The sequence below is a fragment of the Mobula hypostoma genome, chromosome 4, assembly GCF_963921235.1.
Source record: "Mobula hypostoma chromosome 4, sMobHyp1.1, whole genome shotgun sequence".
NCBI lineage: Eukaryota > Metazoa > Chordata > Chondrichthyes > Myliobatiformes > Myliobatidae > Mobula > Mobula hypostoma.
Genome location: NC_086100.1, coordinates 109,502,227 through 109,518,993, shown reverse-complemented (window position 1 = coordinate 109,518,993; position 16,767 = coordinate 109,502,227). Strand labels below are relative to the sequence as shown.

General features: G+C 41.9%; 1 protein-coding gene across 3 annotated transcripts in view; it reads right to left on the bottom strand.

Moving 5' to 3' along the window:
* Nucleotides 1–4,394: 4,394 nt before the first annotated feature.
* Nucleotides 4,395–16,767, bottom strand: part of acox3 (acyl-CoA oxidase 3, pristanoyl) — a 157,684-nt gene continuing 145,311 nt past the window's right edge. For 2 of the 3 annotated variants that reach the window (XM_063046352.1, XM_063046351.1), the window contains 4 exons: nt 9,341–9,515; nt 8,590–8,657; nt 6,376–6,462; nt 4,395–4,531 (listed from right to left, as the gene is read on the bottom strand). In XM_063046352.1, the coding sequence (XP_062902422.1) occupies nt 4,412–4,531; nt 6,376–6,462; nt 8,590–8,657; nt 9,341–9,515 (450 nt within the window). In that variant the 3' untranslated portion in view covers nt 4,395–4,411. The remainder of the gene's footprint in view (nt 4,532–6,375; nt 6,463–8,589; nt 8,658–9,340; nt 9,516–16,767) is intronic. The other variant, XM_063046353.1, reaches the window with a different exon arrangement.

Below are 16,767 nucleotides of genomic sequence, written 5' to 3'. Positions count from 1 at the left end.
ATTGGCTAGTTTGCCCTCATATTTCATATTTTCCCTTCTTACAACTTTTTTAGTTGCCCTTTGTTGGATTTTAAAAGCTTCCCAATCATCCAACTTCCCACTCACGTTTGCTACTTTATTTGCCCTTTCCTTGGCTCTTATGCAGTCCTTATCTTCCCTTGTCAGCCACGGTTTGATACCCCTGCCATTTGAGAACTTCGATTTCTGTGTGACATATCTATCCTGCGCCTTATGAACTATCCCCAGAAACTTCAGTCATTTCTGCTCTGTCAGTATCCTCCTCCAATCCACCTAAGTAAGCTCCTCTCTCGTGTCTCTGTAATTCCCTTTATTCCATTGCAATACTGATACATGTGACATGCTTCTCCATCTCAAATTGCAGTATGAATTCAATCCTATTATAATCACTGCCTCCTCAGGGTTCCTTTACATTAAGCTCCCTAATACACAAATCCCAATCTAAACTAGCCTCTCCCAGAGAAGGCTCAAGCTCAAACTGCTCTAAAAAGCCATCTCATAGGCATTCAACAAACTCCCTCTCTCGCGATCTGACATTAACCTGATTTTCCCAATCCCCTTGCATATTGAAGTCCCCCATTACTATTGTGTCATTACCCTTATTACCTGCTTTTTTCAGCTCCGTTTGCAATCTCAACCCCACATCTTGGTACTATTTGGAGGCCTATATATGATTCCCACAATGTTTCTTTTTCACCATTGCAGTTTCTTAACTCCTCCCACAAAGTTTCAACATTCTCTGAACCTGTTACTTCTTTCTAAAGACGTAATTCCACCTCTTACCAACAAAGCCACACCACCGCTTATGCCTTCCTGTCTGTCCTTTTGATACAAAGTATATCCTTTGATATTAACATAGAACACAGAACATAGAATAGCACAGCACAGTACAGGCCCTTCGGTCCACAATGTTGTGCCGACCCTCAAACCCTGCCTCCCATATAAGCCCCCACCTTAAATTCCTCCATATACCTGTCTAGTAGTCTCTTAAGCTTCACTAGTGTATCTGCCTCCACCACTGACTCAGGCAGTGCATTCCACGCACCAACCACACTCTGAGTAAAAAACCTTCCTCTAATATCCCCCTTGAACTTCCCACCCCTTACCTTAAAGCCATGTCCTCTTGTATTTTGCAGTGGTGACCTGGGGAAGAGGTGCTGGCTATCCACTCTATCTTGTTATCTTGTACACCTCTATCATGTCTCCTCTCATCCTCCTTCTCTCCAAAGAGTAAAGCCCTAGCTCCCTTAATCTCTGATCATAATGCATACTCTCTAAACCAGGCAGCATCCTGGTAAATCTCCTCTGTACCCTTTCCAATGCTTCCATATCATTCCTATAGTGAGGCGACCAGAACTGGACACAGTACTCCAAGTGTGGCCTAACCAGAGTTTTATAAGCTGCATCATTACATCGCGACTCTTAAACTCTATCCCTCGATTTATGAAAGCTAACACCCCATAAGCTTTCTTAACTACCCTATCCACCTGTGAGGCAACTTTCAGGGATCTGTGGACATGTACCCCGAGATCCCTCTGCTCCTCCACACTACCAAGTATCCTGCCATTTACTTTGTACTCTGCCTTGGAGTTTGTCCTTCCAAAGTCTACCACCTCATACTTCTCCCGGTTGAACTCCATCTGCCACTTCTCAGCCCACTTCTGCATCCTATCAATGTCTCTCTGCAATCTTTGACAATCCTTTACACTATCTACAACACCACCAACCTTTGTGTCATCTGCAAACTTGCCAACACACCCTTCTACCCCTACATCCAGGTCGTTAATAAAAATCACGAAAAGTAGAGGTCCCAGAACAGATCCTTGTGGGACACCACTAGTCATAATCCTCCAATCTGAATGTCCTCCCTCCACCACCACCCTCTGCCTTCTGCAGGCAAGCCAATTTTGAATCCACCTAGCCAAACTTCCCTGGATTCCATGCCTTCTAACTTTCTGAATAAGCCTACCGTGTGGAACCTTGTCAAATGCCTTACTAAAATCCATATAGATCACATCCACTGCACTACCCTCATCTATATGCCTGGTCACCTCCTCAAAGAACTCTATCAGGCTTGTTAGACACGATCTGCCCTTCGCAAAGCCATGCTGACTGTCCCTGATCAGACCATGATTCTCTAAATGCCTATAGATCCTATCTCTAAGAATCTTTTCCAACAGCTTTCCCACCACAGACATGAGGCTCACTGGTCTATAATTACCCGGACTATCCCTACTACCTTTTTTGAACAAGGGGACAACATTTGCCTCCCTCCAATCCTCCGGAACCATTCCCGTGGACGAGGACATAAAGATCCTAGCCAGAGGCTCAGCAATCTCTTCTCTCACCTCGTGGAGCAGCCTGGGGAATATTCCGCCAGGCCCCGGGGACTTATCTGTCCTAATGCATTTTAACAACTCCAACACCTCCTCTCCCTTGATATCAACATGCTCCAGAACATCAACCTCACTCATATTGTCCTCACCATCATCAAGTTCCCTCTCATTGGTGAATACCGAAGAGAAGTATTCATTGAGGTCCTAGCTCACTTCCACAGCCTCCAGGCACATCTTCCCACCTTTATCTCTAATCGGTCCTACCTTCACTCCTGTCCTCCTTTTTTTCTTCACATAATTGAAGAATGCCTTGGTGTTTTCCTTTACCCTACTCGTCAAGGCCTTCTCATGCCCCCTTCTTGCTCTTCTCAGCCCCTTCTTAAGCTCCTTTCTTGCTTCCCTATATTCCTCAATCATCTGATCCTTGCTTCCTAAAACTCATGTATGCTGCCTTCTTCAACCTGACTAGATCTTCCACCTTACTTGTCACCCATGGCTCCTTCACCCTACCATTCTTTATCTTCCTCACCGGGACAAATTTATCTCTTACATCCTGCAAGAGATCTCTAAACATCGACCACATGTCCATAGTACATTTCCCTGCAAAAACATCATCCCAATTCACACCCGCAAGTTCCAGCCTTATAGCCTCATAATTTGCCTTTCCCCAATTAAAAATGTTCCTGTCCTCTCTGATTCTATCCTTTTCCATGATAATGCTGAAGGCCAGGGAGCGGTGGTCACTGTCCCCCAGATGCTCACCCACTGAGAGATCTGTGACCTGACCTGACCTGATTAAGCTCCCAAAAGTGGTTTTCTTTCAGCCACAACTCAATGATGTCCACAATGTTATATCAATCAATCTCCAATTGCACCATGAGTTATTCCACCTTATTCAGAATGCTACAGGCATTTAAATACAGCACCTTCAGTTCTGCATACTTCGTGCCTTTGAATTTTGCCTCTGTGGTACAATTTAACCCTTTGCTCTGACTGTGTTTTTATCCAATCATTGGCTTGTCCTTCCTTACATTCATGTTACACCCATCAGCTACTTGTAAACTTGCTGGCTCATCCTCATCTCTATCATCCCTGTTCCCATCCCCCTGCCATATTAGCTTAATCCACTCTCAGCAGCTTTAGTAAACTGGTCCTGCAAGAATATTGGTCCCCCTCAAATTGTTGTAGTATGTTTAGCACACAAAGTACAAGCTTTGTAAAAGTTTACCACAAATCCAAAATCAAACAGAAAAACAAATATAAAATGCTTTACAATAGGAAAATGCAGTTAGATTTGCTCTTTAAATGACAATATTCTTGATCTTCATGTTAGCAATGGTTACAAATATTGAGGTTGTTTGAAAATGCAAAAGAACAGACTTGCATTACTTTGCAACAATTACTGTTCACATACTTCCCACCAGAGCATAAAGTTCCCAAAATATTCTGGGTGTGAGATCCTAACGTACTTCAAAGCCACTCAGTTAACATTAATTAGAAAACTGCAGCAACTAATCTGAATGCAGTAGTCAACCTTTTCCCATTCCTTATGCATTGCTAAGGGATCCCAGATACCCAACTTAACCTAATAACTAATTTACATCTCACCTGAACAACAACACTTCACAATAGAATTTTTTTTCTTTTACAACCAATGTAAGGTTGAGAAGTTTACAAATTGATACTCCCAAGCCTTGCAGTCTTTTCCCTGAGGAGTAGGCAGCTGTGGAGGCCAAGTCTTTATATATATTTAAGGCAGAAATTGATAGATTCTTGACTAGTCATGGTGTGAAGGATCATGGGGAGAAGGCTGAGAAGGAAATTGGATTATCCATGATGAAATGGCAGAGCAGATTCAATGGACTAAATGTCCAATGTCTGCTCCTATATCTTGGGGTCTTATGGAGTAGTTATTGCACAATGTACTCTTTGTTTCATTACTCATATAAATCTTCTATGAATGTAATCAATTAATCACAGACTAATCATGTAAGATGATAATCATGATGTCACACTACGCTTTGGTTTATTGATGTGTGTTTTTAATGAAAGATTTATTAGAGTTTGGACTTCAAGCTTCCAACAGAAGGCTTATTGGAACAAAATTCGGCCCACCACCGTGGTCTCTCAAGTGCATTCTTGCCTTGAAGAACTGCTGCCCACAGGTTCTTATAAATCTGAACAGACAGAAAAAGCAAATTTATCCATACTTTACAAGATTGAAAACTTCAGAGTGAACCAGCAGATAATGGCAAACATACTAATTTGTGGTTTATTAATTGGGTGGCAAACTGTCACAGCAATAAGTTGCCTAGCTCCTGACACCTGGGATTAATGCTGACCTCCGGTGAGGCCTGGGGTTAGCATGTCCGAGTTTACCCGGGATCCTCTGGTTTCCCCTCACGTCCGAAAGACAGACTGACTGATGGATTAGTTGCTGCTTCAGGGTTACTCCTTATGTCGATAGATGGGAGGTGAATCACGGAACAGTGGACGGGTGTTTGAGATAAAATGTTACCGGGAAGTAAGTGGGGCAATGGGACAGGAGAGAACTCTCTGCAGACTGGAACAAACTTGATGGACAGAAAAATAATTATTTAGGACTAGTTTTGCTAGAGAGAAAATCTTGCATAAATTCATAACATAAAGGGAGCACATGAGGGAATATGTAAATCCTATTCAGTGCTTTATTCAATCCAGGAAAACCTAAATCTGTAGCTTTTAATGGTCTCAAATATTGGCAGATGTATCTACTGCATATCCTCTATGTAATTAGGGTGGTATGCTTATACAGTATCAGTGACCAGGGTTCAATTCCCGCAGATGCCGGTAAGGAGTTTGTACATTCTCCCCAAGATTGTGTGGGTTTCCTCCAGGTAATCTGGTTTCCTCCCACAGTCCAAAGACATAGGGTAATTGGTCATTGTAAATTGTCTTGTGATTGGATAAGGATTATATATTGGGAGTTGCTCGGCAGCACGGCTCAAAGGGCCAGAAGGACCTACTCCGTGATGTGTCTCAATAAATAAATATGAAGCTTACTGACACAGGTACGTAAAAAGCATTGAAATATTGTGTTGGCTGCTGATTCTCCATGAAAAAAACTAAAGCATAGTATGAGATGGAACTATAATAACTGTTTTGTTTAAGATGATTTCACACAAACTATGTATATAACAAATGATGATCAGTCCCTGACTTTTATAGTGGTGATCAGCAAGTGAAGACCATATTTCCAGTTAAGTTATAGTGTGAGGCCTGCAGAGAGAGAGGCTGGTGAATCAGTAACAGGAAACAAAGAAATGGCCAGTGGGTTGAATCAACTTTTTTGTATCACACTGAGGAAACTGCAAATATACTATACCTAGGACAAAAGATGGGCTAATTTTAAATAAGGGAGAACTTGTAAAAAAAAATCCAACCCCAAGGTAGAAAGTATTAGAGAAGCTCACAGACCTAAAGACTGACAGATCAACAGTATCAGATGACTTGCACAAAGGCTGAGAGGCTCCCTGCTGATTAACTTGGCATACTGAAGAAGTGCAGTGAAGCCAGCAAGCTGGGATGGGGAAAATGGGGCACTTCAGGTTGTAGATATCAAAATGCAAGGGATTGTTTTTTTGTTTTATATATTATTACACAAAATAATATTCATGCAAAGTTCAAAGTAAACCTGAAAAAGCCTTTGCTGTAGCTGGGAAATTGCCACAAGTATTAACCTCCTTGTGAACCTTATACTCACAGTTTTAGAACTCGTCTTAAAACCGTGGTCTCGAATGCTCAATAAAGATACGTTTCACTGCTCTGTTCTCTCTCTGTGTTGACCAGTGTTGTGAGTAGTGTTGCTCATAAATCTGAAATTGTTCAGTAAACAGCACAACAGCAGGTGCCTTGCAATATGATAAACCTTATTTCAGGTCTTTCTTCGTAATAGCACACTCAGAAATATAAAGGTGCAATTAAAAAAAAACACAAACTACTGTAACTAAGAGAGCAAAATAAAAATCAAATCTGGCTTTACCTCTCCATCTGCTTTTCCAATTGGCGAATTCAGAATAAAGTTAGGTGGGGCAAGGACATCTACTAATGCCACCGAATCATCTTTCAGCTATTTTAACACAAATAATTAACATATTCAATAGTCATACTTTCAATCTTACTTTTACTGTGAAACAACAATTGAACTGGATATTGCTCTAAGCATGAAAGGAAAACAAAGGTTTATTTTGATCTTCATTGGTCCATTTTTTAATAGTATTTTTTATATTCAGGAGTACAGTACTTGCTCAGTATTTTGCACCAAATATTTATTACAATGCATTATAATTATTAATTGTGAATGTATAACTCTTCCACCTTGCACAAGCATAGTTGGATAGATAGATACTTCATTGATCTCAAAGGAAATTACAGTGTCACAGTAGCATTACAAGTGCACAAATATACACATATTAGAAGAGAAGTAAGAAGAATAATGAAAAGTCTAACAGGAGAGGGTCACTTCCCCAGCTATAGGTTGACTCATTGTAGAGCCTAATGGCCAAGGGTAAGAATGACCTCATATAGTGCTCTTTGGAGCAGCGTAGTTGTTAGTCTATGACTAAAAATGCTCCTCTGTTCAGCCAAGGTGGCATTGGAGGGTGAGAAACATTGTCCAGAATTGCCAGGATTTTCCGTGGGGTCCTTTGTTCTACCACAGCCTCCAGTGTGTCCAGTTTGACTCCTATCACAGAGACAGCCTTTCTAATCAACTCATTGAGCCTGTTGGCATCACCTGCGTTGATGCCATTGACCCAGCACACCAATGCATAGAAGATTGTACTGGTGACAACAGACTGGTAGAACATGTGAAGGAGAGGCCTCAGGAAGTAGAGGTGACTCTGGCCCTTCTTGTACACAGCCTCTGTGTTGGTGTTCTACTTAAGTCTGTCAACCGGGTACTTGTAGGTCCTCACCACATCCACTTCCTCACCGTCAATACTAACAGGGAGTAGTGCAGGCTTGGTCTTCTTAAAGTCCATCAACTTCTCCTTTGTCTTACTGATGTTGAGCTGCAGATGATTCAGCTTGCACTATTTGATGAATTCCTCCACCAGGGCCCTGTATTCGTCCTCCCGTCCTCCCTTCATACATCCAACTATTGCTAAGTCATCAGAGAACTTCTGCAGATGACATGACTCAGTGTTGTATCTAATCGTTATTCTGATTTTTTTATAATTATGAAATTATACAGAGAAAAGCAAACTCCTGCTGATCAACAGAAATCTTATCACGGCAATTTGGGTATGCAACACCTGGTTCAGCATTTAAAAGATAATTGGTTACGTGTACCACCGTTAAGATACAAAAGGTGGCTTCATCATTTTTGCACCAAAAAGTTACATCACTATTTCAGTTTCAAAGAACATTTCTCTTTCTAGTGTGGCATTTTTCCAGCTCGTGAATACTCGAGTACGATTAATTTTGGATAGATTTTATTTTTCTCATCAGCCAATGCCTGTTTGGAAGTGGATTTATTTTATGCCAATATACAGTATTTCACCAAGGAACCTAACAGCCAGTACATGGAAGAAGTCAAGTTCTAGAGGAAGATACTTGTACGTAGAAACTGTATTTCATGCAGTTCTGGTGCACAGTGGTTTGCCGTAATGCCAAGTTGTTAAACTGATATCCTTGTTTTATGAAGCTGCTGACACAGTGATCTTCTCCCATTTAACAACACCTGAATTTCATTTATACAAGCAGAAATCAGCAGTCCCCCGAGCCTGTAACTGCTACCTCATTCAAGTGCTATCCATTGAGAAGCTTGATAGAGCCATTGCACTCTCTCTGTGCGGCAGCTGGAAAATTTGTAGTGGGTGGGAGCAGCCAATGGCAGAAAATGGAGGGTGAAGGTGATACTGAGGGAAACTGATGGGAAGTGTGGGGAAGTGTGAGAAAGGATGTGCAAAGCGGAGTTGGGGGATGGCTCCTCCTTGCCTGTGAGCAGCCTATTCAGACCCTAAGTGCTACTGGGCTGCTGCTGCCATTGTCAAACAGGGACATTGGTTCTAATATCCACAGTGCAGAGGCTCCAAGATTCAACAGGGATACCCATTTGAGACAAGGGATCTCTCCTATATTAAAATGGGTGAAACGTGAATGAAGGTGCCTAGCACAACTCCTTGGCGGGCCAAGATTCCATCAGAAACGGGTGCAGACACTTCAACCTGTTCATATCATGCTCACAACTTACCTGAGCACAGAGGTCTAAAACAGAATTCTGCACACTCTTTGCGGGCTTGTCACCTGAGAAATATCCCCCTGTGCATAAACAATGAATTGACCTGATTAGCTGTTGCAAATTATAGCATCAGTTTACCGTACTTTGAGGTAAAAGCTGTAGATACTAATAATTTACAAATGCCTCGTTTCCATTGTGATCCTGACATATGGTAAACAAAAGTTCCACGCAAGTGGCAAATTTACACATAATGAACTATAAAGGACAGGTTGTATAAAGCACTTACAGAACTTTCTGCTTTAAACGGATTTAATGTTCTACAATAAACACTCAGAAATATTTTCACAGATTGCCTGTGCTGAACCACCCACTGGGATTATAAATGAAAAAAAGACCCTTTTATTCCTATTTTGAACAAAAACTTGCATCTTTCAAGAGTAAGATTTCCATTTCTATTGTGCAGCATGATGAAAAAGTTGCAGAATTTCACCCTAAACTGTAATATCTTAAAATGATGACAACATTTCTGGCAGCACCAACATTCTGATGATGAAACATGAAAGGTTACTGGGAAGGAACAGTTAAAATCCACAGTGAAACGGTACTCTCAGCTGTTCACAATCATGTCTGAAACGATACATACATATCGAGATTTCGGCATTATTACAGAACAATTGCATCTTGAGAACTTTATCAAAGCAAATCCCATGGTAAACGTGGGCATATGAAATTAGTCTAAAGAGGCGTTTCCAGTAAAACTCACCTTGGTATAGGACGGCTACGTGTTTGGTAAGAGACCAAAGACCATATAAGGATGCCAGCTGTTTCAACACAGGCTGTAAATGAACTGGGGTGCTGGTACTATGAACAAAATCATGGAACTTTTGCAACACGCTGTGCTCGATGAAGGCTATTGCCAGTGATCTACAATAATACACCTAGAGGGGTGAAAGACAATGAATTCATATGAGAGTAGAATAAAGAAGTTAGATTAATTTAATTAGTGCATTGACAGAGGACACTTTCCAGAGCAGCAAGTGTGTTTGCGAGTTTTCCAGAGTGTAAGCTGTTGCTGATGCTGAAATTTAGGTACTAGAAGAGCTTTCAGTTTCCTTGCTTTATGTGTTTTTCTTGTTACTCATTCTTGGCTGGATCTAGTTTCCCCATAATGACTACTATAATTCATCATAGCTGTTGGTTCCTATCCACCTTCAGTAACCAGAGTTACTTCGTTAGCTGCCTCTTAACTCAAGTTACAACGAAAAGCAACATTATTCCAGCCAACAAATAGACATTTTTATTAACTCTGATATACAGCAAGTGTTATCTACCAGAGCTGTGGCTAATATCTCTTCTATTGTTAATAAAAAAAGTTTTGTTAGTACCATCACAAAGGGTAAAATGCAAAACCAAGCAGAAATTGCTGAGCATATTCAGTCATTCTGGCAGCATCAATGCAGAGTTAATATTTTAAATTGCCACAACTTGGAATAATCTGTTCTATATAAGTTTTAAATTGCACTGGGTGGAGCATGGGCTAGAGTCAGCCTGAGTTAGGAGAATGGATGGGCGAGAATGAGATTGGACTGTGAAAGTGAATTTTGGACGAGGTTTCAGCAACAAATGTAATGTAACTGGAAACTATGGAAACATGATAAAGCAATCCTGCCATAGAAACTCTTCAAGATAAGACATTCCTGGAAGTGCACATAGAATCATGGCATCACACAGGAAGGATACAGGAATTCAGGCCCAACACATCCATGCAGACTGTTCACCATCCATCTACAGTAATTGCATTTTATTCCCCTCAACTCTATGTCACTCCTTCACTCAGCTATAAGCGAGGGAAAATTTCCAAAGGTTTTCCAACCTGTCCATAAGCCATAAGATATAGGAGCAGAATGAGGCCATTGAGCCCATCGAGTCTGCTCCACCATTTCATCATGGCTGATCCCATTTTTCTTCTCAGTCCCAATCTCGTTCCTTCTGCCCGTATCCCTTCATACCCTGACTAAAGAAGACTCTATCAGCCTCTGCCTTAAATATACCCAATGACTTGGCCTCCACAGCTGCTTGTGGCAACAAATTCCACAGGTTCACTACTCTCTGGCTAAAGAAATTCTTCCTCATCGCCATTCCAAATGGACATCCTTCTATTCTGAGGCTGTGTCCTCTGCATTAGGCTCTCCTACCATAGGAAACATCCTCTCCACATCCACTCTATTGAGACCTTTCACCATTTGATAGGTTTCAATGAGATCCCGCCCCCTCCCATTCTCCTGAATTCCAGTGAGTGCAGGCCCAGAGTCATCAATGCTCCTCATATGACAAGCCTGTCAATCCCAGAATAATTTTCGGGAAACTCCTTTGAACTCTCCCTTGTATTAGCACATCCTTTTTTAGATAAGGGGCCCAAAGTAAGGCCTCCCCAGTGCCTTATAAAGCCTCAGCATTACATCCTTGCTTTTATATTAGGGACACGAGAGGAAACCTGAGCATGTGGACCAAGTAGTTACAGGGAAGACGTGCAAACTCCACACAAAGAGCACTGGAGGTCAGTATTTATCTCAGGTTTGTTGGAGGTAGCAGCTCCACGCGTGGTAGTATTGTGTTGCCTGGGACCGAACTAAATAATTATTCAAAAGTAAAGTGATGCTGGAAATGTGAAATAGAACAGGAATGTCTTTGTTAGATATATACTTAAGAGTGTTAATGTTTCACATCATTAGCACGGCTATACTGAATCAGTTTCTCTCCTGTCCTCAAATATTCTAGTTCATGTGTGTGTTTCTAGTTTCAACATTGATGTAGGCATACATGAGACAGGTATAGACGCGGTCTGTGGATTGGACTCTGGTTCACGTTATAATGTATTTCTGGTTTCTGGTTGCTTTATTTTTGTTGCTAATTTGGGTGATTTTGAATCGGGGTGGCCTGCAGATAATGAACACTGAACTGTGCTTGGTGGGGTGGGGGGGGGGCAGGGTTGATGTTTTTCTTTGAACGGGATCCATGGTTTTCTTTGGTTCATGGCTATCTGTGGGGAAGATAGATCCTAGGGTTGTATACGGCATAGACACTTCGATAGAGACTTTGAATCTTTGAAAATCAGCTTTTTGTAGCAACATCACAGTATATTATACATACAAGTTAACACAAGTTGAGAGAAAGAACAAGAAATGTCATTGTGACAGCTTTTCATGATGGCAGCTGTTCTTGAACCTCCAGGATCTTATACCACGGGCCTGATGAAAAGAGTATGGAGAAGGTGTGTTCTGGAGGGTTGTGGTCTCTGATGATGGATACCCAGCATTCATGATATTTTGCATTTTCTAAACTGCAGAGGTAGAGGTACGTGGCTACATTGGTGCAGACCTTTCAAAGGGACGATAAAGTGAAACTCAATCCAACATATTGGTATGTGAGAGGAGATCTGACATATTCAGTCAAAGGCACTTGTGAACGAAGAGGCAGTTGTAGCAAACTTTCCCACTTGGTTACCTGTTCACTTGCTCAGTGGAGGTTGGAGCAATCTCTGCTCGCAGACTCACTGATGGGCTGCTATTGTCGGCAACTCTTCACACAGACTGCACAGTTGTGGGCAGGACTCTCCCAGTTAGCCGAAGGAAAGCTGATTCCCAATGTATTGACAATATATTAGAACTCAAAATGCATCATGAAGGCCTGATTCAAGGTATAGTACTTAACTATTTTCAATTTCAATTGTGCGGTCTATGGAGGCTACAAGCTTTACAACTGAATAAACAGTAAGGCTAATTTTCCTGTACTGCTCGGGTAAAAGAATATCCAAAAGACATGTAATAATTGGGTAATTGGTCACTGTAAGTAGCCCTTAGCGTGTAGGTATGTGGTAGAACCTGGGGGAAATTGATGGGAACATGGAGAAATATTAAGCAAAATAGCATTAGTGCAAATGGGTGAATGATGGCTGGTACTCACTTGATGGGCCAAATGGCTTGTTTCTGTGCTCTATCTCTGGGTCTATGGCACTTCCTAGATCTAGATATTGAAAGTCAGTTGTAAATACATATCCTCATGATTTGCTACCCACTAGGAAAGTGATATACATTGGGAATGTGATATGATGAGAGGTATTAATTTTTAAAAATGTTTGACAGCTGTTTGAGTAGAGAAAAATGTAGCCTGGTGATGCACACTGTCTCAGAATGATTACCCTGATAATGCTTTGTATCTGTGAGATTATCTGGTTTTTATCAGATACTTCCTGAATCCCATTATCATCTAAAGAATACATAATTCTCTAATAAGTTATTACCCCTCAACCATCAGGAACTTGGACCAGAGGGGATAACTACACTTAACTTCACTCACCCCAACACTGAACTGTTCCCACAACCTATGGAATCACTTTCAAGGAATTTTCATCTCAAGTTCTTGATATTTATTGCTTTTTTATTATTATTATTAATATTTTGTTTCTTTTATTTTCTTTTTGGATTTGTAGAGTTTGCTGTCTTTTGCACACTGGTTGTCCATCTTGTGTGCAGGTTTCATTGATTCGATTGCGTTTACAGGGAATGTCCGCAAGGAAATGGATCTCAAGGTGACATATTTGCACTTTGATGGTAAGTTAATGTTGCACTTTGATCCTAAAGGTTAAAGGGTACATGAACTTAAAATACAACAGGAAAGAACAATTTAAGTAAAACAGATGACAAACCAATTCAAGCTGTTTATAGACAAGGGTCAACATTATGTAAAATTCTTCCACAATGAAGTGTCAGGAAACCAAATGTGACCGGAGAGGATGTAAAATTCAGCAGTAATACACTCAGTATTTTGGCAGGAGGTAGAAAAGGATTCCCAGAAGGAGACCATGTTCATCCAGGGTCAAGGGAGGAGATTTCCTGCCATACTTTATTCAAGAATGTGCAAGGACATCTGTGTTTCAGAAAAGGTCTTCACTGAGATGTGATACCTGCTTCAGCCACGTCTAATGAGACAGCAAATGTTCTTTCCCTGTTGGCCTTTGGAAGGTCATGGTGACCTTGACTTCTACAGATCAGCCTTACTCAAGGCTTATTCTGAACATATCCCATTCTTTCTGGACAGGAACCTCGTCATGGCTATCCCTCGAGGTCGAGGATGATGGTCTTCGTTCTGAAGAAGTGGCCCACAGAGCAAAGACACCTATGCATGTATTTATTGGAAGTGTATTTGATGTTGCGCTCCAAGAAGCACACGATACTTCACAAATCAACCAACTGATTCCAATGGCATGGAAACCACAATGATTGGAGCTGATGGATTTGTTGCAGCCTTCATCCGCCTTCACAGCCGTTGAGTTCGAAGTAATTTCGTCCGTCTGTTCCACTGTTGTGGTCTTGGTTGGATTGTTCTTTGTCAGGGACCTCACCCTCGACCTTACCGCCATGGGTAACCCTACCAGGAGCATAGCTCCAGACGGCATCGCTCTCGGGATCTCAGGACCACACAAGCTTCTCCACCACGACAAGGTGACAATCCATGGAGAACCGCAGATAAGAACCAGCAGTAAGAACAAACACAGTTGTCACCGGACACTCCAGGCTTCTCCATGAAGGCTCTAACGGAATATATACTATGCATCATATTTTAGGGACAGGTTAGTCAGGTTAACACATGCAGTATGCTGGAGGACCTCAGCAGGCCAGGCTGCGTCGATGGAAAGGAATAGATAGTTCACCTTTCAGGCTGAGGCCCTTCATCAGGCCTGTCTGTTCCTCTCCACAGATGCTGCCTGACCTACTGATCTCCTCCAGCATAATGTCAGTGTTTCTAGCAGCTGCAGAAACTCTTATCTACATGTTAATCCAGGTCGTGTTGTAAGATTCCACTTCCTCAGTCAGTAATGATGTGACCACACAAAGTCCGTCACATGGTTAATGTTCCGCACCCTAGGAGCAGAGATAACCTTCGCCTGTCATCAGTTCAGCTTCGCATCTGCATTTGAGGCTACAGCACAAACTCAAAGATGACTTCTATGTGACAAAGACTTTTCACTAACCACATGACTCTGAACTCTAGTGTGAAACCCATCAACCCATCTGTTCAGTAATTGGCACTTAGCAGAAAAAAAATCTGATATAGAAGACCACTGGCATATTCATGCATGAACCAGCCTGCAATACTAATTCCAGCAGGTCTGAAGATTTTGTGTTCTTCGCAACCTAGCACAACACTTTACAGTGCCAGTAACCTGGGTCCAATTCCTGCCACTGCCTGTAAGGAGTTTGTACAATCTCCCTGTGACCGTGTGGGGTTTTTTCCTGGGGTGCTCCGATATCCTCTGACGGTCCAAAGACGTACTGTTTGGTAGGTTAACTGGTGATTGTAACTGATCCTGTGATCAGGCTCATCAGGGGATTACTGTGCAGTGTGGCTCAAAGGGCTGGAAGGGCCTGTTCCACATTGTAAATAAAATCCTTACAATCATATCCAGCCTCCAGGTAAACAAATGCAGAGGAGGAGGAGAAGGAGAGAATGAATCTAAAGACCTGCATGCAATTAGCATGACAGTCAGCCATCCAGACAGTACGGCTGGGTAATAAGCAATAAACAAAAGAAAAACTGTTGGAAGTCAGTCCTTCCAGAATTTGATTATATCTAATTAAATGTTTGATTCATGAATGTTGGATACTCACATGCATATGCACACTTGCGTTCCAGCAATCTCTCTTTAGTCAGCTGGAAATCGATGGATGTATTGGGAAATCATACTTATTGAAAACAAATGTTCACTGTTGGATAACAAGGTGACTTCTGCCTTGGCTTCAGGGAAAGAATATGAAAGGACAGTTTTCTGTATGATTGTTACCGCTAAAGTATTCAAGAGAGGGCAGTGATGTTTGGGTCATTTACCAGGGCAGAAATGGAAATACAAGGGTCTCTGGGTACTGGTGGCTGTGACATAGAGTCACAGAGCACTACAGCACGGAACATTAGAAAATTTTTGACAAAAACAGACCTTTCGGCCCAACAAAACTTGCCAAATTCCAATTCACAAACAGGCTGTTCAGCCCATCTTGTCCATGCCAAACTGTTATTCTGCCTAGTCTCATTGATCTGCACCGGGATCCTACCCCTCCCATCCATGTACTTATCCAAAAGGCTTTTAAATGTTGCCATCAAACTTGCATCCACCATTTCTGCTGGAAGCTCGCTCCACACTTGCACTGATCACTGAATCACATCACTAGTCACAGCCTCCTGTCAGAGAGGCAACCATCTATTACCACTTCTCCCGCGCAGTCAATGTTGAATCCAATTTGCCAAGCAATTAATCGTTCCTGACCAGACTCCCATGAGGGACTTTGTCAAAGACCTTGTTAAAGTCCATGTACACAACATCCACTACCGTGCTTTCATCAGCCTTCCTGGTAACCTCCTTGAGAAACTATACAGGATTGGTTAGACATAGATCTACCAGCACAAAGCTACTTAGGCCCTGTCTTTCCAAGTATTTACTGTCCTGTACCTTAGAATATTTTCCAATAATTTATCCACCAATGGTGTCAGGCTCACTGGCCTATAATTTCCCAGCTTATTTTTGGAGCCTTTTTTGAACAATGGAACAACATTAGGTATCCTCCAGTCTTTTGACACCATACTCATGGCCAAGGACGTTTTAAATACTTCTGCCAGGGCCCCTGCAATTTCTGCACTTGCCTCCCACAGGGTCCAAGGGAACATCTTGTCAGGCCCTAGGGATTTATCTACCCTAATTTGCGTCAAGACAGCAAACACCTCCTCCTCTGTAATCTGGACATGGTTCATGGCCTCAGCTCTACGGACTCGGTGCCCATCTCCAGAGTAAGTACAGATGCAAAGAATCCATTTAAGATCTCCGCCATCTCTTTTGGCTCCATGCATAGATGACCACATTGTCCCTAGCTATCCTTTTGCTCTTAATATACAGAACTGTGCAAAAGTCTTAGGCACACATATATAGCTGGGGTGCCTAAGACTTTTGCAGAGTACTGTGGTAACTTTATGTCTTGCACTGTACTTCTGCAACAAAAGAAAACAAGTTTCATGACACATGTGAGTGATGATCAACCTGATTCTGATATGGGTCCCTATTGTGGACTGAGAGGGAATGGATCAGGGACAGGGGAATCGTGGTTGGGAAAAGGCGAAGGGAGAGGAAAGAGAGTGGGAGCACCA